General features: G+C 27.2%; 4 protein-coding genes across 4 annotated transcripts; all 4 read left to right on the top strand.

The window, feature by feature from the left end:
* The first annotated feature begins 5,611 nt into the window (after window positions 1–5,611).
* LOC101489656 (pyridoxal 5'-phosphate synthase subunit PDX1.3) lies at window positions 5,612–7,138 on the top strand. Its single transcript, XM_004485884.4, has one exon. It carries the CDS (start codon window positions 5,813–5,815, stop codon window positions 6,740–6,742), a length of 930 nt encoding a protein of 309 aa, XP_004485941.1. The 5' UTR covers window positions 5,612–5,812; the 3' UTR covers window positions 6,743–7,138.
* Window positions 7,139–9,454: 2,316 nt separating this feature from the next.
* LOC101489982 (aquaporin NIP1-2-like) lies at window positions 9,455–11,048 on the top strand. Its single transcript, XM_004485885.4, has 5 exons — window positions 9,455–9,633; window positions 9,723–9,947; window positions 10,067–10,264; window positions 10,507–10,568; window positions 10,697–11,048. Exons 1-5 carry the CDS (start codon window positions 9,550–9,552, stop codon window positions 10,893–10,895), a joined length of 768 nt encoding a protein of 255 aa, XP_004485942.1. The 5' UTR covers window positions 9,455–9,549; the 3' UTR covers window positions 10,896–11,048.
* Window positions 11,049–16,641: 5,593 nt separating this feature from the next.
* On the top strand, window positions 16,642–18,915 carry LOC101490316 (nodulin-26-like). The gene is made up of 5 exons (XM_004485886.4): window positions 16,642–16,961; window positions 17,316–17,540; window positions 17,765–17,962; window positions 18,139–18,200; window positions 18,530–18,915. Exons 1-5 carry the CDS (start codon window positions 16,845–16,847, stop codon window positions 18,747–18,749), a joined length of 822 nt encoding a protein of 273 aa, XP_004485943.1. The 5' UTR covers window positions 16,642–16,844; the 3' UTR covers window positions 18,750–18,915.
* Window positions 18,916–21,814: 2,899 nt separating this feature from the next.
* Window positions 21,815–23,351, top strand: LOC113783885 (aquaporin NIP1-2-like). The gene is made up of 5 exons (XM_004486223.4): window positions 21,815–21,972; window positions 22,062–22,286; window positions 22,406–22,603; window positions 22,846–22,907; window positions 23,036–23,351. Exons 1-5 carry the CDS (start codon window positions 21,883–21,885, stop codon window positions 23,187–23,189), a joined length of 729 nt encoding a protein of 242 aa, XP_004486280.1. The 5' UTR covers window positions 21,815–21,882; the 3' UTR covers window positions 23,190–23,351.
* The last annotated feature ends 1,566 nt before the right edge of the window (window positions 23,352–24,917 follow it).

Raw genomic sequence — 24,917 nt, forward strand, 5'->3', positions numbered from 1 at the left:
CCTATGTGGAATATTTTTTATAGTTTCCCCTTTTATTTTACATTTTTTTATTACAGCTTCATATGTTAATTAAATATTTAACTACAATTTTGGTCTTTCTATTATTAATAATTTACAAAATTAATTTTCATATTTTAAAAGTCGACAATTTTAATCATTTTCTTATATTTTTAAACTAAAAAATAACAATTTAACATATTTTAAATAGCGTGATATACAACTTTATGATATAGAACCATATAAATGCATTAATTATTTATATGTCATTAATTAAATTAAAAATACAAAAAAATTCTGAAGTTCAAAATTAAGTTTTTTTGGCGTTTTATTCTAATTTCATAGATGTTAATCATTTTACATCATGTATCATATATCACATTATTTAAAATATCTCATGTCATCATTTTTTAATTAAAAAATCAAAGAGATAGACCAAAGTTGTTAACTTTTAAAATAGGAAGACCAATTTTACAAATAAGTAAAAATAAAAGTATTAAAATTGCAATTAAGCCTTAATTAAATTTGGAGTCACATTTTGTTCTCGTGTCTCACAAAATTTACTGAATCTAAGACTCATATGTTTAAGAGTTTTGAAAAAGGATAATAGAAAAAAAAAAGTAGAAAAACAGTTTTGTTTTTATTTTTTTGAGATATTTTATTTAAATAATAAATGAATATTTTTGATTAATATATATTTTTTATCAGATATAATTAATATATTTTTAGTATTAAAAGTATTATAACAAACATAGATTGAATTTGAAAATTTTATCAAAATTATACTCTAATGCAACTTTTGAGTTCTCATAAATTAAGAGATTTTGAATTATAAAGAAAAGTAAACCCTTAAAATTCTCTATTATTTTCACTTCATCCTTAGTTTTTTTAAAGTTTTCATCTCCCTCCACATCCTAAACTCCAAAACACGCCCTAAAGATATGTTTGAGGTGGTTTTGAATTTTTATTTTTTAAAGTTAATTTTGAAAGTTATACTATTCACATATAAAATGATAAAATTAGGTTGAATGAGTTCTTAAACTTTAATTCAAGATAAATGTCAATATTGTTAGATTTGATGTTTTATTTTAGATTCTAACCTGAAATTTCACATTTGTGTAAGGTAGGTTGAATTGATTTTTTTTAACCGTTTTTCTCAAAATTCAAAATCACACAAATAGTATTTTTATTTTGGTTTTAATTATGTTTTATAAGCAAATATTAATAAATTAATAGTTACGTTAGTTTCTTGTGTTTGAGTTAAGAACCTCATTCTTAAACTCTTGTGCGGTGTTCCACAATTCATCAACCAGATTAGTTATGTAGGACTTGGTTTTGATTCTAACATGGTGCTATCAATGATAGGTAGCCTCCACCCCAACCACTACTCTAATCACTACCTCGACCACCGTCAACCATCGTACCAACTACCGCCTTCGACCATCATTGACCATCACCAATCATCACTCTAGCCTTGTTGGTCTCGGTCTCTGCTCTGCCAACCAGCCACCATTATGGCCGCACTTGCCACCACAATTACCACTAGTTGTTAATCACCATTTCAACCATTAAATATTACTATATTTGACGACCACTATTTTTAAATATTATTATTACTAACTTATAAGTTTATATGTTTTTAAAAAAATAATTTTAAAAAAAGACTAAATTATTTAATTACTTATATAGATTTTTTTAAAGATGAAATGACAAATACCACCAGTAAACCGACACATATGAAGTTGAAATCTCGTGTTCAATCTTAGATCACCTAAGAAAATATACATGGCTAACAATATCAACATTGCTTGTTGAGTAAGACCTTTTTTTATCATTATTAACTATTTTTGTGTATCAATAAAAAACATTAGATTAAAAAATAAAAACTGAAAATTAATTCAAAATCAAAAGTTAGATATGAAACTCAAAACTAAAAGTGATTTTGATTTAAAAATTACAAACTATAAAAATATAAACCACCCAAATTAGTCTATAAAAAAAATACAAACTTTTAACATCTTACATTAAAATATTGAAACACATTATCGTTATAAGATTATAGATACCTCTCCACACACGTATACATAATATTCTCAATTACACATGGTCAACGAAATAAAAGTGAAGTTCTCTATCTTAACACCGTCACATGTCAACAATGGAAAAAAAGAAAAATCAGGAAAAAATTTAATAAATAAACTAATGCGCTTCGATTTAATTTCGTAAGAGAACAAAAATTGAGTTTTTATTTTATTTTTATTTTTACTTTTTTATGGATTAATAGGTTTCGTATTTTTGCGAGGAATTATAATGAGACTTCACTGTAAAATTTTTGTGTGAAATGACAAAGTTATGATGTGGTGATGTTCTGGATCTTATAAGTTCCAAGTTGTAAATACTCAAAATTACAATTTGTTAATAATAAATAAAAGTTTAAAAAAATTATATAATCATCTAACTGAATTAAATTATTTGATTAAAGAAAAGTAAAAATATAAATAAATTATTTTAAATGAACGGCAAAATTAAAAGAAAAAAGTTATATCAAATTTGGCTTAAAATATAGATAATAACTATTTATGAATATGTATAAATAATAACTATTTTCCCCTTTTTTTGTTGGCTTACAATATGCCACTTGGGCTTATAAACAAGGAAAGATATACGCTATTTAAGACAAAATAAAATAAAATGGTGGTACAAGATATGGAGGTATACAGCCAGCAACAAAACAAGAAAGATTAATTCGATTAACAAGCTAAATACACTAAAATTGTTAAAAATAAATAAATAAATGAATATACATATTTTGTTATTTTTTTATTGCTAGTAAAAAGTTAAAATATCAAATTTTACAGTTAAATTAATTTTTTATTTTGCAAAGAAACATAAACTAATTAATAATAATAGCATTTATTGAAGAATAAATATATAAATTTTTTACGTTGATAAAAAATATATGTACACACTTCTTATCAATTATGTTCCCAAGTGATATCATAAACAATATATTTTTTTTACAAATATCTTAAACAAATTTTATCTTGTACAAATAATAAACAAATTTTATCTTTTTTACAAATATCATAAACAAATTTTATGTTGTAAAATATTATTAATAAATTCTATATATGTCAGTATGTTTTTTGAATATAATATTATATCATAAAAATTTCCATGTCGTGATTTCCGAAAAAAAAATATTCCATGTTATGATTTCCAATAAAAAAATTCCATGTTATGATTTCCAATAAAAATTTCCATGTTATTGGACATTTGTAAAGTTTGTTTATAAGAACACAATCGCTCTCATTAAGAATTTAAAGACTATAAACTGAAAGAAAAAAATAAATACTACCATAATTGAATTATATATTTTTTTATGAGCATTGAATCTTAACATCTTTATCTCATGTTACTTTCCAAACTATGATATATATCTTATAAGACCCATTTAGTTGTAAGTAAATTTTTATTATTGTTAATGTATGTAATGTATTTTGAAATTCTAAATCCAATTTCTCAAATTCAATTCGCTAAATTAGAAATTGTGAGTTTCAAATAATTTAAAACTCTAAATTTATTATTAGCAAAAATTTATTTATATTAAATCATATGTATCAAATTGTTCAATGAATAAAGTAACTTTATTAAATGTGGTAAGATGATATGTTAAGTGATATAGTAGTTTGTTTGTATAGATGTATTTTGACATTTATGTGTATTTTTTTCTCCAAATTTTCAAAAGCTCTATTGAAAAGCAACCACGATATAAATATCAATACTCTAATTTTAGTCTATTGTATAATCTATCAATATTACAAGTTTAATTTTGTAATATCGAGATACTGAATTTAAATTGTCAAATATAAGTTTAGTTGACTAAGTCTACTAATAAGTTAAATGTTGATTATAAGAGTGATGATTAATAGATACAATTTTAAAGTCTTAAATGAATATTAAGTGTCAAAAATATTGGTGCATTTGATTCGTAGTTACTCTCATATTTGTTATATTTTTTAACACAAATTTCAATGGAGATAGTTATAAATTGATCATTATTGTCATTTAAATTAATTAAATGTTTTTGTTTATTCAACTTTTTTATAATAAATGTCACACTTATAATTAATGAATATTTTACGAGATCTCCAAAGAGAAATGATCGATCTCATTAACACAACCGGAGGGCACAAGTACAAGGAGGATATGGCCAAGCCAACGTAACCTAAATTTTAGGTAGAGCTTTCGAGTTGTAACTTCCGTGGAGCATTTTGGGGAAGACTATAATAGGAAGTTGAAAATTGTAGTAGTTTATTCCTAACAAATTTGAGAAATTAACCCATTATACTATTTTTTTGTTTATTTTTTTTTTTATAAAAAAATTTATGTGATTAAGTTGCAAAATAAAAGGAGTTGTTAAAATATCATGGCATGTGTTTTTCTTTGTTCATGATATACTCCAATTTTGTTTTTTTGAAAAAAAAGATATATAGCAATAAAATAATCGGAAGGATTATATTAAGAGACTGCAATGTATAATTATTTGTAATTCAATAATATAAAATAGAATGAAAAGCAACAGTAGTTCTCGTAAATAAAAAATAGTAGTAATAATACTTTTTTCTTTATGTGAGAAACAAAGATCAGGAGTATATTTTGGAGTATAGATATTTTGGAGTGTTACCTACTAAATCTCTATAATATTTTTAAAATAATTTTTTTACTATTTTTAATTAATTTATATTATTATTAAATAATATTATTAATTATTTACTATTTATTTTATCAATTAATACACAAAAATAACAAAAAAAAAATATGTATGCAGAAGGTTGCATTCCAAGATAGCATCAACTACTACCTCCAATTTTTTTTTCTCCACAAGACGTTGGAAAGCCAAAACATATAAAATATTACCTAAATTCGAAGTAGCCTATTTTAATTGTTTTTTAGAAATAGGATATATATGAAAAAATACTTTATATTGATAAAAAAATGTATCATACACTTAATTATATTTTGAATATTTTAATTTTATATTATCTTTCTATTCAAAATTCTCTATGATATATTATGTTGAAATTTATATACTAAAATACTCTCTTTTTATCTAATAAATGTGCTAAAATAAAATACTATATCATTTAAATAACTCTTCTATAACAATAAGAGGTAAACTAGTAAATAATTATTATAGTAAAGAATTGTTATATATAATAGCGTAGTTTATTTTAAAATGTGAATAGTTGGTGCATCCCATAATGTGAAGAAAAAAAAAATCATTTTAAATAGTCGCATACAATCTCTTATAAAAAATAGAATATTTTAATATATAAATTTCAAGATATAATAAAAAAAGTTAAATAAAAAACAATATAAAATAAATTTAACCTCATATTTTACTACTATTATTATGTCATTTTGTTGCAATAATTTATAAAATATTTCTATAAGTAGTATTTAAGATGAAACTGAATGTATATGTGATATTTTTGTATTGATAATGAATGTAAATTAAATTATATTTTATTTGTTAAATAATAATAATAATAAAAAAGATTATTTTGATATCTATCACAAAAATAGATATTTAATAATGAGAAAGAAGAGTAATGCGTGGCTAGATATGACTCGAGTGAGTGAAGGCAGGGATGGATTGAGAGATAGGAGCACTACTTAACCCTCTCATTGCATCTCCCTTTACGCACCGCACAATACAATCCTTTGCTTCCTTCCTTCATTCATCCCCTCTTCACAAACAAAAACCTTTCTAACATTTCAATTCCAATCATTACTATTACTATCAACACCAATGGAAGGATCTGGAGTCGTAACAGTCTACGGCAACGGCGCAATCACCGAAACAAAGAAATCCCCCTTTTCCGTCAAAGTGGGCCTCGCACAAATGCTTCGAGGAGGTGTCATAATGGACGTCGTCAACGCAGAACAGGCACGTATCGCTGAAGAAGCAGGAGCATGTGCTGTCATGGCCCTCGAACGTGTCCCAGCCGACATCCGTGCCCAAGGCGGTGTAGCCCGTATGAGCGACCCACAACTCATCAAAGAAATCAAACAGGCCGTTACTATCCCTGTCATGGCCAAAGCCCGTATCGGTCACTTCGTCGAAGCTCAGATCCTCGAACATCTCGGAATCGATTACGTCGACGAAAGTGAAGTCCTAACCCTAGCCGATGAAGACAATCACATCAACAAACACAACTTCCGCATCCCTTTCGTTTGCGGTTGTCGTAACCTCGGCGAAGCTCTCCGCCGTATACGCGAAGGCGCCGCCATGATTCGTACCAAAGGTGAAGCCGGTACCGGTAACATCATCGAAGCCGTTAGACACGTCAGGTCGGTCATGGGTGATATTAGGGTTCTTCGCAACATGGATGATGATGAGGTTTTCACTTTCGCTAAGAAAATTGCTGCTCCGTATGATCTTGTTATGCAGACTAAGCAACTTGGGAGGCTTCCGGTTGTTCATTTTGCCGCCGGTGGTGTTGCTACGCCTGCTGATGCGGCTTTGATGATGCAGCTTGGTTGTGATGGTGTTTTTGTTGGTTCTGGTGTTTTCAAAAGTGGGGACCCTGCTAAACGTGCGAGGGCGATTGTTCAAGCTGTTACTCATTACAGTGATCCTGAGGTTTTGGCTGAGGTTAGTTGTGGATTGGGTGAAGCTATGGTTGGGATTAATTTGAATGATAGCAATGTTGAGAGGTTTGCAAATCGTTCTGAATGATGATGATGATGATGGTTCTTCTTTCGCATGGCAATTCTATCTGAAAGGGGTTTTATTTATTATCTAGTGCTTTTATTTTAGTTGTTTTTTATATTTCATTTTAATAAGGTTATTGTTATGTTTTTGTTTCTTTTTATGTTTTGAGTTTTTGTGTTAGGTGGGGAAAAAAATGAACAAAAATAAAAATAACAAGCAACTAGCCTTTTGGGGCTTGTGATATGCTCATAACTGGTTTTTACATCCAAGTTCGTTTTTAGTGTTTGATCTATCTGGTATGTGGAGTCAGTAGAACCATTCTTGTTGGAATATTGAAATTCTATTGTTATATTTTGTTATTTTGATTGTATTTCAAGCCCTTTACCTTTTGGTGTCAAATAAAGTTAACCACTTCTTTTTTGTTGTTTTTTGTTGTCGCATTTGTTATCATTATTATGAAGATAATGGTCCCGTTTCATTCTGTTGTTATTGGTTCTCGACTAAAGAAGAAAAACCACTATTTATTTTTTATGTCTTGTTCTATTCTAATTTTATTGTGCATTAACTTAAATCAAAGTTCATATGGTATAATCTATGTGGTTTTAACCTGATATACAAATGGTAACTTTGAGTTTATGTTCAAGTTTTGTAACTTGTGCTCCTAAAAACAAATGAAAAAAGATTGCAAAATGACAAAGTTACATTGGCTTGAAGTAGAGAAGGGGACGTCGAACTTAGTTCGTTCACGATTGAACAGGAAACTAAACTCCAACGTTGTCTATGAAATTTTTTGCTCTGTTTGGAAGTAGGGAAAACAGTACTGCAGTACCATAACTAGAGATCATACTGTACTGCTGTAGCCCATTTGTTGTTACAATTTACAGATATAAAGCATTGATATACTAAATTTTCCAGCTGTCAAGAAAATATTGGCTTAGATCCTTGCATTGTACAATGGCATTTAAAAATCCTCCACAATATATAACTAATATTTTGTGGCTTTGTGCAGTGGTATAATCTGCACAGACTATGGGCCTAATGTGATTTTTACACCAGAATGTATCTCTTATGGCCGCTGCATAGAACGACCTCCGGGGGATCAAACTATAGTTTTATTTATAATCTGCACAGACAATTTATTTTATGAGATAATAAAATTGCATGACAAATTTATCTTCGAAAATATGACATTTGATATGAAATCAATGTAGATAAAATATATATTCAATTAACGCTATAATTTTAAAGACTAATTTGTATATTCACTTGTGGCGTTTCTTTCTGGCACCATTTAACACTTTTTTTTACTTCAAACTACTTCTCTTTCTCACCCTCATGTTTTGACAAAAATAACATAAAAATCCCTTATGTTTTGACAAAAATAACATAAAAATAAAGAAACATGTCTAGTCTCGTAGAAAGGGGCGAATGACAATTGAAGATAAATGTGCTTATTATGACTTGTGAGAAGGCAACAAGGGTACGAGGTTTATACAATAGCAATGACGATTAATTTGCCAGGAAATGAATTCAGTGTTAGAAATGCGTCATGGAGCCAAGTCAATAGTCTAAGATTGATAAGTTGTTTCGATGTCGATACATCTTCAATTGCCTATATTTTCCAAATTTAGAGTGTTCAAATTGACGTTAGATAAAGTCGAAAACTCTTGGAGTTCATAATTATTTATTTCATTGATGTTTAATAAGCTTTGAAACACATATCAACGTTACACAATACCGTTAAATTTTACTTCTGGTTTACAGAATGATATTAAATTATATGATTGAAAGTATTGAGCTCGTGATTGTGAAAGTTAGATTATGCCCGAGTTTTGGAGAGAAAAATTGTTCAATATAAAGTTGGTAAGCTTCTTAACTAATTTTTTCAAATGTTAATCTTTTTATTTCTTATTGGAGTATTACGATGGATGAAGATGAAGATTTTGGGTTCGAAAATTTTAGAAAAGAAGAGGAAGAACGTTAGTCAGAATCTTTGAAGTGAGAATCGTTAATTTAAGAAAACGCTTGGGTAAAAGATGACAACAACTCTATGCATAAATCTTGTGAGAATGCATCTTTATTTTTTTCTGTATCATATGAGTCAATAATCGGCACTATCAACTTTGTGAGACATAATACTCTAGAGAATGAAATGAAAGTAATGTGATGAAAAGTGATAGAGAGAGAGGGAAAAAAAAAATCATAGTCAAAGGTGGTGGAGATAGTGGAGAGGAGTGTAATCTAAAATTGAGATATGTGACAGATTACAAATTTATTCTGATTGATTTTGAAGTAAAATTGAGAACACAATAAATAAGAAAGAAAAAAAAAAAGCAGATTTCACAAGATATGAGATATGTTATTAAAATATGTGCTATAATTAGAGTTATGTTATTATCTATTCTCGTAATCTCATCCAAATTTATCAAAATTTTACCAACTGAACAAAAAATTATTCAAAGGCTTATAACAGTTTGCCTTCAATTTTTGTATTGCCAAAATAAGCCAAATTAGCTTAGTCAAGCTTTCAGTTCCTTCTTTTTTTCTCCATATCACAATTTCCATTGATATATATAATGAAAGATGAAGTTTTATCTAAAAATAAATTTACAGAGTGTCCTAATGTACCTAAAAATAAATAAATGCACACATATGCAAACAGATTGTTTGCTCTATGTTTTCACCGTATGTTTCTCTCAAGACATTTTTGGTTCTCCATAAATTGGTGTCTTTCTCTCAATTTTTCATTCACCACTTCTGCTCTAACAAACAAAGCATAACATTAATCTTTGATAAATAATCTCTTAGCTTTAAACTATTCACTTCTAAAGATGGGTGATATTTTAGATAGCAATGATGTGGTTTTGAAGGTAGATGATTCAATCATTGAAGATAGTGTTCCTCTTTTGCAGAAGGTAACTTTCATTTTCTTTCAATAATATTAATTGTTGCTTATGATAAATTTAATTAAAAGTGTGAGTAAAAATTTGATTGTTGAATATAGTTGGTAGCAGAGGTGGTGGGAACATTCATGTTGATATTTGTTGGTTGTGGTGTAGTGGTGACGAACCTTAACAATGATAATGTAGTGACACTTCCTGGTGTTGCAATTGTTTGGGGACTTGCTGTTATGGTATTGGCCTATTCTCTCGGTCACGTCTCTGGTGCTCATTTCAATCCTGCTGTCACCATTGCTCAGGCTTCCACCAAAAGATTTCCTGTCCAACAGGTCAAATTAATGTGTTCACTATTTTCATTTAATATTCATACTTTACTCATATTAAGGAAAACACATAGTACTTTCACTTTTTTAAAGTTTATTAATATTCATTTAATTTTGGCCTGCAGATACCAACTTATATAATTGCTCAGCTCTTTGGATCAATACTTGCAAGTGTTGTTCTTAAAGTTATATTCAGTGACAAGGAAAATCGTTTTGTAGGAACACTTCCAGCTGGTTCTAACCTCCAAGCTTTTGTGGTCGAATTTCTAATCACTTTCTTACTTATGTTCGTTATTTCTGGAGTTGGCACTGATAACAGAGCGGTAAATATCTTTTAAACTTTGTTTCTTTGATGGTAATAGTTGTGATTTATTTCTATTGAACATTTTGATTAAGATTTAAGATATATTAAGCAATTCTAGGAGTTGGAAAATCCCCTTGCCAAAATCTCTGTCACATACATAAAAATAAAATGACAGACTAATTTGATAGTGTATAGACATATTTGTGTAAATATTATTCGACCATATCTAAAAGTTTTTGTTTATCCATTTTATTTATACAGGTTAATGAATTGGCTGCACTTGCAGTTGGATCTACAGTGCTACTAGTTGTGTTGTTTGCTGGGTATTAACCTCAAAACCTTACTAAATAATACTATATTTTGCACAAAGAATGTACATTAAGCTGTTACATGTTTTTGCGAGGAAATGTTAAACATAAAACTTACATGTAAATGAAAATATATTTGACAGGCCAATCACAGGAGCATCAATGAATCCAGCAAGAAGCTTAGGGCCAGCTATTGTGCACCATGAATATAGAGGAATATGGATATATTTGGTGTCACCTATTCTAGGAGCTTTGGCCGGTACATGGACATATACTTTCATTAGATACACAAACAAACCAGCAACAATCCCCAAGAGTGCTTCATTCCTCAAAGGAGCTTAATGATTATAAATCAATTCAAATTCATTTTTTTGTTTTAAATATCACAATGTATTAAAGTCTAAGTGTATGATACAATCAGTACTTTGGTGTGACAAAAAGCCCAATTGTACATATAATTAAAGGAAATGTAAAGTGTTGTACAATTTCTCATTATTTATGCCTTAACCAACTATGCATTATGTTGGTTTTTAATTAAATTTGAATTGTAAAATTTAAATTAAAAATCTCAATATATATATATATATATATATATATCGAACAACGAAACTCTCTGACATGAATTATTGCAAACACAATTTAAATATAAAATTACATTATGCAGTATTTTAAAGTGTTGAACTATATCATATTAGTGTTGTATCTTCAAAATGTGCACGTACGGTTAATATTTCTTACAATATATGTTACAAAAATGTTTATCCGAGCGGTTGCGAGTTTGATGTAGATTAATAACGCTGATGTGGCTAGTTAACTAGTTAATAATAGTTAGTTTGTTAAACTTCTACAAGCTCTATATATAGAGTATATATTTTATGTATTTTTTTAGTATCTTTTTAATCATCAATATGAAATATTTTAAGTAAGTTTATATGAAATTTATCTTCAACTCTATGATCCTGGTATTTCTAACACGGTAGATCATAGTGATATCCTAGAAATATGGATGAAACTTCTACTTTTGATTCTAAATCACCATAGATGAAGAAGATTTTGGCTCCAAAAATTTAAGGGAAGAAGATGAAGAATGTTATTTAGAATATTTGATGCATGAATTGTCAATTCAAGAAAAGACTCAGCTTAATGGATGACAACAACTCTATGCGTAAATCTTGTGATTATAAGAATGTTTCGTTATTTTCTTCTCTATCGTGAGTAAAAAATTAACTCTATCAACTTTATTTTCTTTCCACTGGATCTAAGTCGTCTTTCATATTTTGAGTATGAGAAGTTGATTTTAACAACTTCCGTGTCAATATCGAAGACGGTGGTTGAACGTACCAATCTTATATATGCTACATTTTCACCATACTCAAATATCGTGTTTAACTCCATGGAACATATTTGATTTTGTTAAGTTCAATCTTTCTTGTTGTTGTCGTATTTGTTTGATTTAGATAAAAAAAACTTTTAATTCTGATTCTCCATCTAAATTTGAGTTTTGATCTATTCTGTGTGTGTGCCGTTCTTTGTATTTGACTCGGGAGGCATCATTATCACCGATCAAATATTTTAATTATAATGCGATTAATTTATTTTCTTAATTTTTTTATTTTTTTGTATTTGTGGTCAAAGAAAATGATAATATTTTGTATCACTTTGTAAATAAATAGTTTCACAAAGTAAATATTCAAAACGTCAAACATAGGACATGTTATCGCCTAAATAAGTATTTATTTTTATTAAATTATTTAAAAAATATTTGATTCATGTGGAATATAATTTTTCAAGTTTGGGTTAGGTTATCACTTGCATAAATTTTCTTCTAACATTTTTAAAATTGAGTTTTGAATAACTTTGACTAATCAAAGGTTTTTGTAATCCTATTATACCATAATCATTGAGATTATATTTTAATGTTATATGTATAATATCTTAGATGATATCTACATAAATTAATCTATATAATTAAGTATCATAATATTTATAATTTTATATTCATAGAGAGAGATATAATTTATAAAAAAAAGGGAGAGGCATAATCTTAAAAAAAAAAAAAGGAATGGAGTGAATAGCAAATTATAACCGAAATTTGAAAATTTTATCTATAATCATAATCGTAAATATTTTAATAAATTAAATTCAAATAATTTATAATGGTAAATAGTGCCAATGGAACAAATCTGATAACATTGCATATTTAGTTTTGTAAGTGTATTTTGTAATTAAACTAAAAAGACATTTTAAAAAAAAAAACGTAGAAAAACATTTCATATTTAGTTTTGGTAATTGTCTTGTTTCAAAAATTATTTTAAAAACTAATAGGCTCAAAACAAAATACCAAATAACATGTAACTCTTAGTTGATATGGAAAAAAGGCACAAATCTAAAAATATAATCAATCAAGAATGATGTTAATTACACATCTATCTATGGGTGTAAATTATTATGTTCAAACAAAATGCAGATAACTCATAGTAAATTATGACGACAACATATACATATTTTTTTAGTGTATAACTTGAGTCAAGACAACAAAGAAATCATCACAAACAATAAATTAATTAGTTGGTACTAATTATATATTCCTAATTTTATTAGTTTTTCATTAACATTGAAGATTATAAATTTTAACTTACAAAGCAAGTTAACAAAATTCTCACATAATAATTTGTAGAAATGCATTATAAAAGCATTAACATATATTGTTGTACAAATTTTATTTTTATTTTTTAAATTTAACTGTTTTATGATGACCGTTGTTTTAGGATTGAAAATTGTTGTGTAGTGGAGTAGAAGTATAGAGAAGTGGAGTAGATATTTTGACATTTAACAAGTTAGAAGAAGATGTTGATTTATTATTCTTTTGAATATGATTGGACGTATGATATTTTTTAATTGTCTCTACCAACAATGGATTTGTCTAAGTGATAAGAGACATAGTGCCCTTAAGCAATTGATTAGGAGTTTGATCTTTGACTATTGTGTAATGGAAAAATTCAATTGAGAGAGGATAACTTATCATGTTTGTGCAACATTTTCCCCGATAGTCACGGCTAAACGGTGATGAAAACTTTGTACCTAAAATATAGCAATAAGAAAAAACTATATTTTAAACAAAAATAATTTTAAATGTATTAGAAAGATGTTACTGATTATTAATAATGCCAATAAAACAAATATCAAATGAGATTCCGCTGACATGCAATGATTTAGATTTAAATTTTCTCTCCTCTCCTCTCCTATTTTAATTTTGTTTTTCATAAAAAACGTAAATTTTTTTGCAACGCATCTATCTAATAAACTGGATCATTTGTGTATTAAATATTTATAATATGAGTTTTGCTTTTTGGCTTTTATGATACTAAAGTACAAAAAAATCATATTTTTTTAATACTTTTTTCTTTGTAAAAATAAAATAGAAAACACTTCAAGTAAATGGAAAAGTAATTTATTTTAATATTAATTAAAAACATTATTACATGATTTATGTTTCTTCCAACATTACTTATGCATCCCTTGATATTAGACATCACTTTTCATTTAACCCCAAATCAGATGTTTCACACACAACCTCTATGCATCTAGTTTTGTTTGAATCATACCCTTTAATTATAGCAATGCTCCTTTTTACTATCATTTACGAATTACATTTTTTTGCCCCCTTTTCACTTTATGACTTGCCATTAACCATTATTGACAATAGAATAATACATTCCAAACTAATTTTCATCTCAATCAAAACATATGCAAAACGAAAATATTATTGAAAAGATAACTACTAAAATATTGTCAGTGTTTGTGAATTTCAAGTTCAAATAAAATAAAGAATAAATGCAATTGATAAATAATTATTAAATGACTCAATCAATAACAAATGTCATTAATGCAATTTAAATTTTTTGACATTAAATTAAATATACCTATAAAATATTTTAGTTTTATTTTATTTATTTAAGAGTTTAGAATTTAAGTTTAGGGTTGGTGTCATGTGAGCGAGACTGCGTTTTTATTTATTTATTTATTTAGTTTTTACAATAATTAGGTCGTGTCTAGGTTTTTATTTATTTATCAATTACTCAATATAATTAATAGAAATATAAAATAAGTTAAATTATACTTTTGATCTTTTAAGTTATTTTTATATTTAACTTTGGTACCTTAAGTTTATTTTTTTATTTGTTTTGATCATTTAAGTTATAGACGTTAACTAAATATTTCTTTTACTCAAACCTTTTTTGTTCTATTATAGTCGTTTAAGTTAATTATAATGTTAAATTCTTTGATCCTTTTATCTAATACTAATAACAAAAGAGACCTAAATGTTTAATATTCTTTGATCCTTTTAAGATGTATTTATTATTTAAATATATATTATTTTACTTTTATTTTTACTAAAAGTACCATTAACGTTCATATTAATGTATGTGAAATCATTTAATATAAAATTTATTCTAGTAAAAAACTTTTAAAACTAACACATTAAATGAACCTTCTTAGTCTTAATGATTTTTGTTTTTTATTTATTTATCGAGATAATATAATTACTACAATAAATTGACCCCACAACAGAGAGATTATAAATTTGAATTTGAAATATCTAATATAATAATATAATCTAACAATATGACATTTATTAGAGATAATTAAAAGATAATTATGGTTAGGTAGAATTTGTTAGGTTAATTACATTAAAAATATTATATAAAAGTGCACCACACTCTAATTATATAACAATTTTTCACAATATCATTTTAAGTTTTATTTTTCTTTTTAATTATTTATCTCTTTCTTAAATTCAATCATGATTTTCAACAATATTTACTAATTAAATTAAAATTTAAGATTTTGGCGAGCTTTCTACTTTGAACATTCTTTACGTTGTTTTTTGAAGGTTAACATTCTTATTAGTTTTTTCTTTTTTGACAGGAACATTCTTATTAGTTAAAAAAGTATATATGGAATTTATTAAAAGTTAAGAGAATATGGAGTATATATATGCTTATGCATTAATTTTAAGGAAACTTCCGCAACCAATAAAAAAAGAAAACATAATGTGAATTCATTCAATGTATATTTGAGTTCTTATCTATTCAACGTCATCTCATTCTCATCCAATTTTTACCTTGAACGGCCTAATCTTTATTTTTAATTTTCTCTTAGCCAACTCTGTTACGATTTTACCAATATACAAATCCATAATGTGTCAACCTTACATCATAAAAAAGGTTCCATAGTTTGACAGGGTAAGGGATATGACCCCAAAAAAAAGAAGCTTAAATGCCATCCAAAACTTAATGCTTACTGCTGAGTGCCATTTATGTTCCATTCTGCATTTCCGGTGGGTAGTTGGACAAAGCATTCAATGTCTTCTAGGATCACAACTCAGAATAACATTAATATATATACACATTCACCCTTAATTTTTCTAAAATCTTTTTTATTTTTTATATATTTTTCTTTATCATATCATCAACGTATTATATTGTGTTTTTTTAACTCTTTCTCGTTCAAAGTATATATACTTATAAGTTGCATATTAAACATTTTTCTATACAAATATACTACTAGACTCATTTATTTATAAAAATATCTACTCTGTTGCTAGTCTCATATTAGATCAATTTTTAATGCAAAAAAAATATATTAAAATTAAAAATTATTATAATTTATTTATTATTTGACCACCATATACTTAAAATATTTTGATAAATAAAATAACATTTAAAAATATAATAAATAATATATTGATATTATAAAATAATAAATAATTTAAGAATGAAATATGTAAAAATATGTGATTTAGAGACTGTATTATTAATATTCCTCTTACAAAAAACGGATTCAATACTACTACTTTTTTTATGGATAGTGATAATTTTTTTTGGATAAAGACTAATAATTTTCTTTGATAGTATATCTCATGCAAGATAAGAATTTCGTCTAAAATTACTTAACCAAGCGGATCATGTGATTAAAACGGGTATGTACAGAACATATGTTGACATTAAAAAGTGCTTCTTTGGTCCAATTTACTTTTCCATCTGTGGAAATTTTGAACAAGTCCAACTCTCTCTCTCTCTCTCTCTCTCTCTCTCTCTCTCTCTCTCTCTCTCTCTCTATCATATGCTTCCCATCACCAGCTTCCTCTTTTTTAAGACTTTTGGGTGCCCATAAATTGGGGTAGCTCGTTCCGTTCTTTAATACTTCATATTTCTTAGCAACTTCAACAAAGCAGAACATTTTTTTTCACTTTATTTCTTAGTTTTATCCTTCTTCTTTGTCGGTGATATGGCTGATCATTCAGAAAGCAATGGAAACCGTGAGATGGTTTTGAATGTAAATGGTGATGCCTCTAATATTTGTGACAACTCAAGCATCGAGGAACGTGTGCCCCTTTTGAAGAAGGTGCATGCATCTCCTAAACTTCTCTTCTAGTACATTTGTCTCAACCCATATTAGTTTCATGAAACATTAAAGAATTTTTGTCTCATTAAATTATAACTATTATTTTGTAGTTAATAGTCTCTTCTCAAATCATTTATGAGTTTGAAAAATCGAAACCAAATTATAAAATAAAATTGTTTAATTTGTATGTACTATTAATATAAAACTATTTTAAGGATTATTAGAAGATTGGAAGAAAAATGGAAGACATAGCTTGAAAGTTCAATTAAGAAAACTAAAAATAAATCATATATATAATAAAAGATGAAAATGATAGACAGAAATTAATTTGAATTTGTATTATGGTGAATGTAGTTGGTAGCAGAGGTGGTGGGTACATACTTGTTGATATTTGCAGGTTGTGGTGCAGTAGTGGTGAACCTTGACAAAGACAAAGTAATAACACATCCGGGAATTTCAATTGTTTGGGGACTCACTGTTATGGTATTGGTTTACTCTATTGGTCACATCTCTGGTGCTCATTTCAATCCTGCTGTCACTATTGCTCATGCTTCTACCAAAAGATTTCCTCTTAAGCAGGTGAACTAACTAAAGGTCTTTTAATTGATTAAAATAAAATAATAGAAAAGTCAGGAATGAATTTTCTTATTAAAAAAAAAAAGCTAAGCCATGGTCTATATTTTGTCTATACAAAATAGACGGTATACACACTTAGGTCAAATACAATTTATATCCAGTGGAATACTCAATTGTCCTAGTTATTCCATAATTGTTGAACTTTTCTTCATTTTACAATTTCGTAGGTTCCAGCTTATGTAATAGCTCAAGTACTTGGATCTACACTTGCAAGTGGAACACTTAGACTTATATTCAATGGCAAAGAAAACCATTTTTCAGGAACACTACCCGCTGGGTCTAATCTTCAATGTTTTGTTGTCGAATTTATAATAACTTTTTATCTCATGTTCGTCATTTCTGGAGTTGCCACCGATAATAGAGCGGTAATTTCTTTTGCTCTTATCATACATAAATATATCACTCATATTTTTTGGATAATAATTACCACCTATTTTTTTTTATTGAACATTTCATTTATTTATTTTTTTAAATCTAAAATGTCAATCTTCAATCCTATTTTGTAGATTTTGTTTATTCATTTTATTTGTAAATCATTCAGATTGGCGAGTTGGCTGGACTTGCAGTTGGGTCTACAGTACTGCTAAATGTGATGTTTGCCGGGTACTAATTAAATTCAAAGCTTATCTAAATATATTTTCATGGAAACATTCTTACATCAAGAGCATTATATTTGAACCAAAGAACAAATTAATAGTTGGAATTGTAAGTGTCAGTGGAATTATAACCTCATAAAAATTAACAGAGGTCTATTTTGATTGATACATTACAGTTTAAGAACTATTTTGATTTCACAATTTCTAATATCATTTTGTTTATTCATTTATATTACATTACTATGAAATTATGATGTGACACCTTTTGACAATCAAAGTCAAATTATTTAGAACTTAATTGTGCATGAAGTAATTAATATATACATTTGATAACAGGCCAATCACTGGAGCATCAATGAATCCTGCAAGGAGTTTAGGACCTGCCATTGTTCATAATGAATACAGAGGAATATGGATATACATAGTGTCAACTACTCTTGGAGCTATGGCCGGTACATGGGTCTATAATATCATTAGATATACAAACAAACCGGTGCGTGAAATTAGCAAGAGTGCCTCTTTCCTTAGAGGAGTACAAAATGGCATAGCTAAGTGATTTACCAACCAACGGAATAAACTTTTTATCTTCAATTTCATTTTCTTAAGATCATTGGGTGCTAGGATTTCGGTGTAATTACGCATATTATCTCTAGTTAATTTAGAGTGGCAAACAACCATGTAATATCACTAGAGCAAATGGTACAACTTCTTTTATCCATGCATCAACCGTCATATATTAATTTTTTATTATCTGAAAGTTTTATGCAAAATCAAATTTTTCATCGGATGATTTTTTTTGACGATACCGCAAATTAATAGTATTTCCTCTAACTGACACTTGTGTTTCGTTAACAAATTTTAACTTATTATGAATTAGAAGAGAGGATGGATAATATATGGACCACAAACAAATTTACAAGAATTTTACACACACCTTAACGCCTGAATTATTAGATTAATAATACACAAGTCATTTTCTCTGTGTAAGAGGCCTATTTTTTTTTTTCAACGGTATAAGAGAGGCCTATTAATTAACAAGGTAAGAAAATTTAACGTTGATTATAGATAGGGGTGAGAATATGCTAAGGTGAGCTAGATTTTGTTAGGTCTTTTGAAAAATTTAAGGCTTAAGTCTGATCCGTTGTCTGTGATAAAAAGTAAATTTGAGTATGACTTTGATAGACTACTTAAAAATTTATTTTATTTTAATGTTTTTGAATAAATAATCAAATATATCATTAAATAGATTGATGAGTTAATATGTTAATGAAATTAAGTTATATTTTGATATTTAACATGATATTTTAAAGAATATGACTTTATAAACATTTTACTTTAATTCTATTTTATAATAATACATTTAAATATGTCAAAAACTAAAAAATATTAATATATGTAAATTACTAAAAGCTGAATATCTAATAAAAAAAATCAAAGTTTAATATAATACTTATAGTAGTAAAAAAATATTATTTATATTTATTTAAATAGTATGATCTAATAGGTCTAAAAAGTTTATTATGTGACATGTAGTCTGATATTTTTAAGGTAATTCTATCTCTTAAGCAGACACAAATAAGGTAATTCTATCTCTTAATTAGATACATGTATTTTTAGCAATTCTATATTTTATTTTTGACAAAGAAATCAGAAATTTGTAATCATTCCTCTTAATTTTTTTAGTATATTCATAAAACAATAAAATATAATGTTAATTACTGTTTTTTTTCAGGAATTTATTACTTTGTATATGAAAAATTTGTCAATGTTATCTCCAAAAAGAATGTCAAAATAAAATACTATTTCAAATTATTCATTTTTGAACTTTTTTTTTCCTTTACCCACCTAATTATAACTCGTACCCATACATTTTAATAAAATCCAATTTTATCCTTTAAAAAAAACTCAAACTTTATATTTTTGATACAAATTTTGAACATCTAAAAATACAATTATATTCTAAAAAAATTGAAATTTTTTAGAATGCAAATCTGTTATTGAGAACTTAAAAAAAAATTAATACACAAAATTCGAATTTTTTAAAATATAACTTTTTTAAAATTTTAAAATTTCTCAATTTCAAATTGAACAATGGAGTAGGAAAAATTATCTTTTTTGGAAAAAATGTAAAATAGGTATTTGTGTAAAATATGAAATAGAAGTATAAAATAATTTTTTTTAGCTTAAACTTGTATGGCCCCAAACTCCCCCTTTTTAAAAGGAGAGAGCTCCAAAATAAGTTGAGTAAAACACATCTTAAATATATCATGGTAGTATGAAAAATAACATGCACCACACCACATTCATATATGATTAAAAATATGGAATATGGAAAGAAATAATACATATTTTACAAAAAAGTTGTTAAATATATCATGGTAGTATGAAAAATAACATGCATCACACCTAGGGATCGGAACAGGCTAGGTCGTCCGTGGGCTTATGGTCTGGTCTACTTATGGTCTGACCTATTTAATAAAAAGGCTGTACTTAGACCATTTTTAAAGTCTATTTATGTAAATAGGTTAGACTCAGGCTTATAAAAAAGTCTATTAGACCTAACAGGCCGGCCTATATATATTTTATTATTTATTATTATTATTATTATATTAATAATATTATTTTCTATTTTAAACTCTATCAATTAAACAATTACCAATAAGCATTCCATATTCGCTCAACGTTTTCTCCCTAACAATTACATCACTTTTGTTCTTTCTCTTTCATTATTCCAATATTTTTTTTTTCTTTTTTACCGATATAATGTATTTTGTTATTACTTTACTACTAACATACATTGTTGTACATGATTAATGTGGACTCAAATAACTTAATATATTTAATTAATTATCAAAATTAAATTGATTAAAATTTGTTTAATTAATGTATTTATAGGACACATATGAATGATTAAAAATGAATTTGGAAATCAATAATATTGTAGAGCATTGTTGGTGGTTAAATTTGAATCTGTCTACAATTAAAATCACTCAAATATTTGTTAGTAATCTAATGAGATCACAATCCATTAAATCTAATTAAGAGATTTATTATCTTTAATGATAAAGTACTAATCTCCCAAATTCGAACTCAAAACATTGAAGTATAAAATCTAATATCTCAACCAAAGAAAAATTATTATATTGCATTTAGTATGTGCTGTAATTAGAGTTATATTATATATTCACAATTATTCACATCTCATCTAAATTTTACCAACTGAACAAAAATTATTCAAAGGCTAAAAATAACATGTCTTCAATTTTCGATTTTCCAACTTCCTTTTTCCAATTAATTAATCAACTAATTATTTTCAAAAAATTATAATAAACTACTTGGTAATACATATAATCGAACATTAGACAACTATATTTCCCCCAAAATAAGCCAAATCCCATCCAAAATTAGCTAGACAAGCTCTCCATTTTTTCTTCTTCTTCATATCACACTTTTCATTGATATCTATCCAAGATAAAAAAATTATCTAAAAATGAAGTTACAGAGTATAGTAATGATCCTAAAAATAAATATACATACATTAGACAGATCATTTGTTGATATGTTCTCACTGTATGTTCCTCTTTAAGGTTATCTATAAATTGATGTTTTGCTCCTTCAATTTTTCATTCATCACTTCTGCTCTAACAATCAAAGCATAGCAATATTCTTTGAAAACTCGTCTCTTAAACATGGGTGATATTTCAGCTACCAATGATGTGGTTTTAAATGTTGATGCCAATGACTCAATCATTGAAGATAGTGTTCCTCTTTTGCAGAAGGTAACTTTCATTTTCTTTCAATAATATTAATTGTTGCTTATGATAAATTTAATTAAAAGTGTGAGTAAAAATTTGATTGTTGAATATAGTTGGTAGCAGAGGTGGTGGGAACATTCATGTTGATATTTGTTGGTTGTGGTGTAGTGGTGACGAACCTTAACAATGATAATGTAGTGACACTTCCTGGTGTTGCAATTGTTTGGGGACTTGCTGTTATGGTATTGGCCTATTCTCTCGGTCACGTCTCTGGTGCTCATTTCAATCCTGCTGTCACCATTGCTCAGGCTTCCACCAAAAGATTTCCTGTCCAACAGGTCAAATTAATGTGTTCACTATTTTCATTTAATATTCATACTTTACTCATATTAAGGAAAACACATAGTACTTTCACTTTTTTAAAGTTTATTAATATTCATTTAATTTTGGCCTGCAGATACCAACTTATATAATTGCTCAGCTCTTTGGATCAATACTTGCAAGTGTTGTTCTTAAAGTTATATTCAGTGACAAGGAAAATCGTTTTGTAGGAACACTTCCAGCTGGTTCTAACCTCCAAGCTTTTGTGGTCGAATTTCTAATCACTTTCTTACTTATGTTCGTTATTTCTGGAGTTGGCACTGATAACAGAGCGGTAAATATCTTTTAAACTTTGTTTCTTTGATGGTAATAGTTGTGATTTATTTCTATTGAACATTTTGATTAAGATTTAAGATATATTAAGCAATTCTAGGAGTTGGAAAATCCCCTTGCCAAAATCTCTGTCACATACATAAAAATAAAATGACAGACTAATTTGATAGTGTATAGACATATTTGTGTAAATATTATTCGACCATATCTAAAAGTTTTTGTTTATCCATTTTATTTATACAGGTTAATGAATTGGCTGCACTTGCAGTTGGATCTACAGTGCTACTAGTTGTGTTGTTTGCTGGGTATTAACCTCAAAACCTTACTAAATAATACTATATTTTGCACAAAGAATGTACATTAAGCTGTTACATGTTTTTGCGAGGAAATGTTAAACATAAAACTTACATGTAAATGAAAATATATTTGACAGGCCAATCACAGGAGCATCAATGAATCCAGCAAGAAGCTTAGGGCCAGCTATTGTGCACCATGAATATAGAGGAATATGGATATATTTGGTGTCACCTATTCTAGGAGCTTTGGCCGGTACATTGACATATACTTTCATTAGATACACAAAGTGAGCTTAGTAATTATAAATGAATTCAATTTCATTTTCTTGTTTTGAATAGCACGATGTATTAAAGTCTAAGTGTACGGTAGAGTCACTGCTAGTTTGGTGTGACAAATAGCTCTGTAGTACATACAATTAAAGGAAATGCAAAGTGTTGTACTGTTTCTTCTCATTTATGCCTCAACTAATTGTGCATTATATTTTTGTTTAATTAAATTTGAATATAAATTTAAATTTGTCGAAGCCAAAATTCAACTTTTCCATCCAACGGAACCATAACTTTAATTTGTTATGATAACAACGAAATTATAGAGTGTTTACATATGTATTTAGATATATCTATAAGCGAGTTCTTAAGAATAGTAATGTATGTTGAACTTGGTCATAAAACTATATTTGATTAAATTGTTAAAATCTCACTAATGAATTTAAATTCGCATGTAAAATTTCATATAAAGTTAATAAAAATTATCATATTTTAAATATATATCAAGATGTTTGCAACATAATTTCAAGTCATGATGAGAAGACGATAGATTAAAGAATACAACAACATTACATTCAACCTTGCAAAATAACTACAAAGAAACCATATAACTTTATCCTTTAAGATGAGAATAGGGAGAATTTTCAGCAAAGGGGGTGACATGGAAAAAATAGCTATCATATCACATATTCAATTAGGGCTTCAACAAGTAGCGATAGTTTATAACTACAAAAATGATGAACTTCTATTTATGCTTCTGGGGTTACCAATAAGGGAGGGGGAGGTTCAGTTTAGTATGGTGGAGTGAGTTGGAGGGAGTGGAAAGGAGTTCTAGCAAGAGTCCATCATAATTGGTTTAAACTATCTCACTCTATATATGTTTTGAAGTAAGCATGCATGCATTACATGCTTGATATGAAAGGATTACATCCTTCTTCACGAGTTGAGATTCTTTTCATTTCTCAAACGAAATGGAGTATTATGTTACTATAGTTTTTTGTGTATAAAATTAATTTATGTTACATGTTCTAAAAAATGTACATGTATACATACAACTATTGTAATGGAAGAAACTGGTAGTGCGATCAATGCTAATATTCCAATCAAAATTAATTTATTTTATTTTTCTGTTTCGAAATAAGTGTTTTTTAAAGTTTTTTAACACATTAAAAAATACAATGATGAGAACCATTTTATCGAATTATCATTATTAATTATTGATTGATTTGTCACTGTGAAAAATGTAAAGCGAAATTGATACTTTGAAAATAGTGAATATAATAATAATTTAATAGTATAATTGAATTTTTTTTTATTAAAATGACATTAAAAATAAAAAGTAATATTCATTTTAAAATAATTTTTCTACTAAAGAAACACTCAACGTGAAATAGAGCGAGTATTGAATTAGTACCGTACTATAATTAAAGGTATACTTTTATATATTCACATATCATTATTAAGGGCATATTGGATCTATAATTCTACTAAATATATTGTTTGCATGGTATTAATCTCAAAATCTTACTAAATAGTAGTATATCATTATTAAGTGCAAATTTTGCACCAAGAGTGTATATTATTCAGTAAAATTAAGATGTTACATGGTCAAACATAAAACTTACATGTGAATGAAAAGACATATGATAGGCCAATTACAAGAGTATGAATGAATCCAGTAAGAAGTGGTTAGTTATTCTGCAATATAAATACAAACAAATATGGATATATTTGATGCCATTCTAAGAGTTT

The sequence above is a fragment of the Cicer arietinum genome, chromosome 1, assembly GCF_000331145.2.
Source record: "Cicer arietinum cultivar CDC Frontier isolate Library 1 chromosome 1, Cicar.CDCFrontier_v2.0, whole genome shotgun sequence".
Classification (NCBI taxonomy): domain Eukaryota; kingdom Viridiplantae; phylum Streptophyta; class Magnoliopsida; order Fabales; family Fabaceae; genus Cicer; species Cicer arietinum.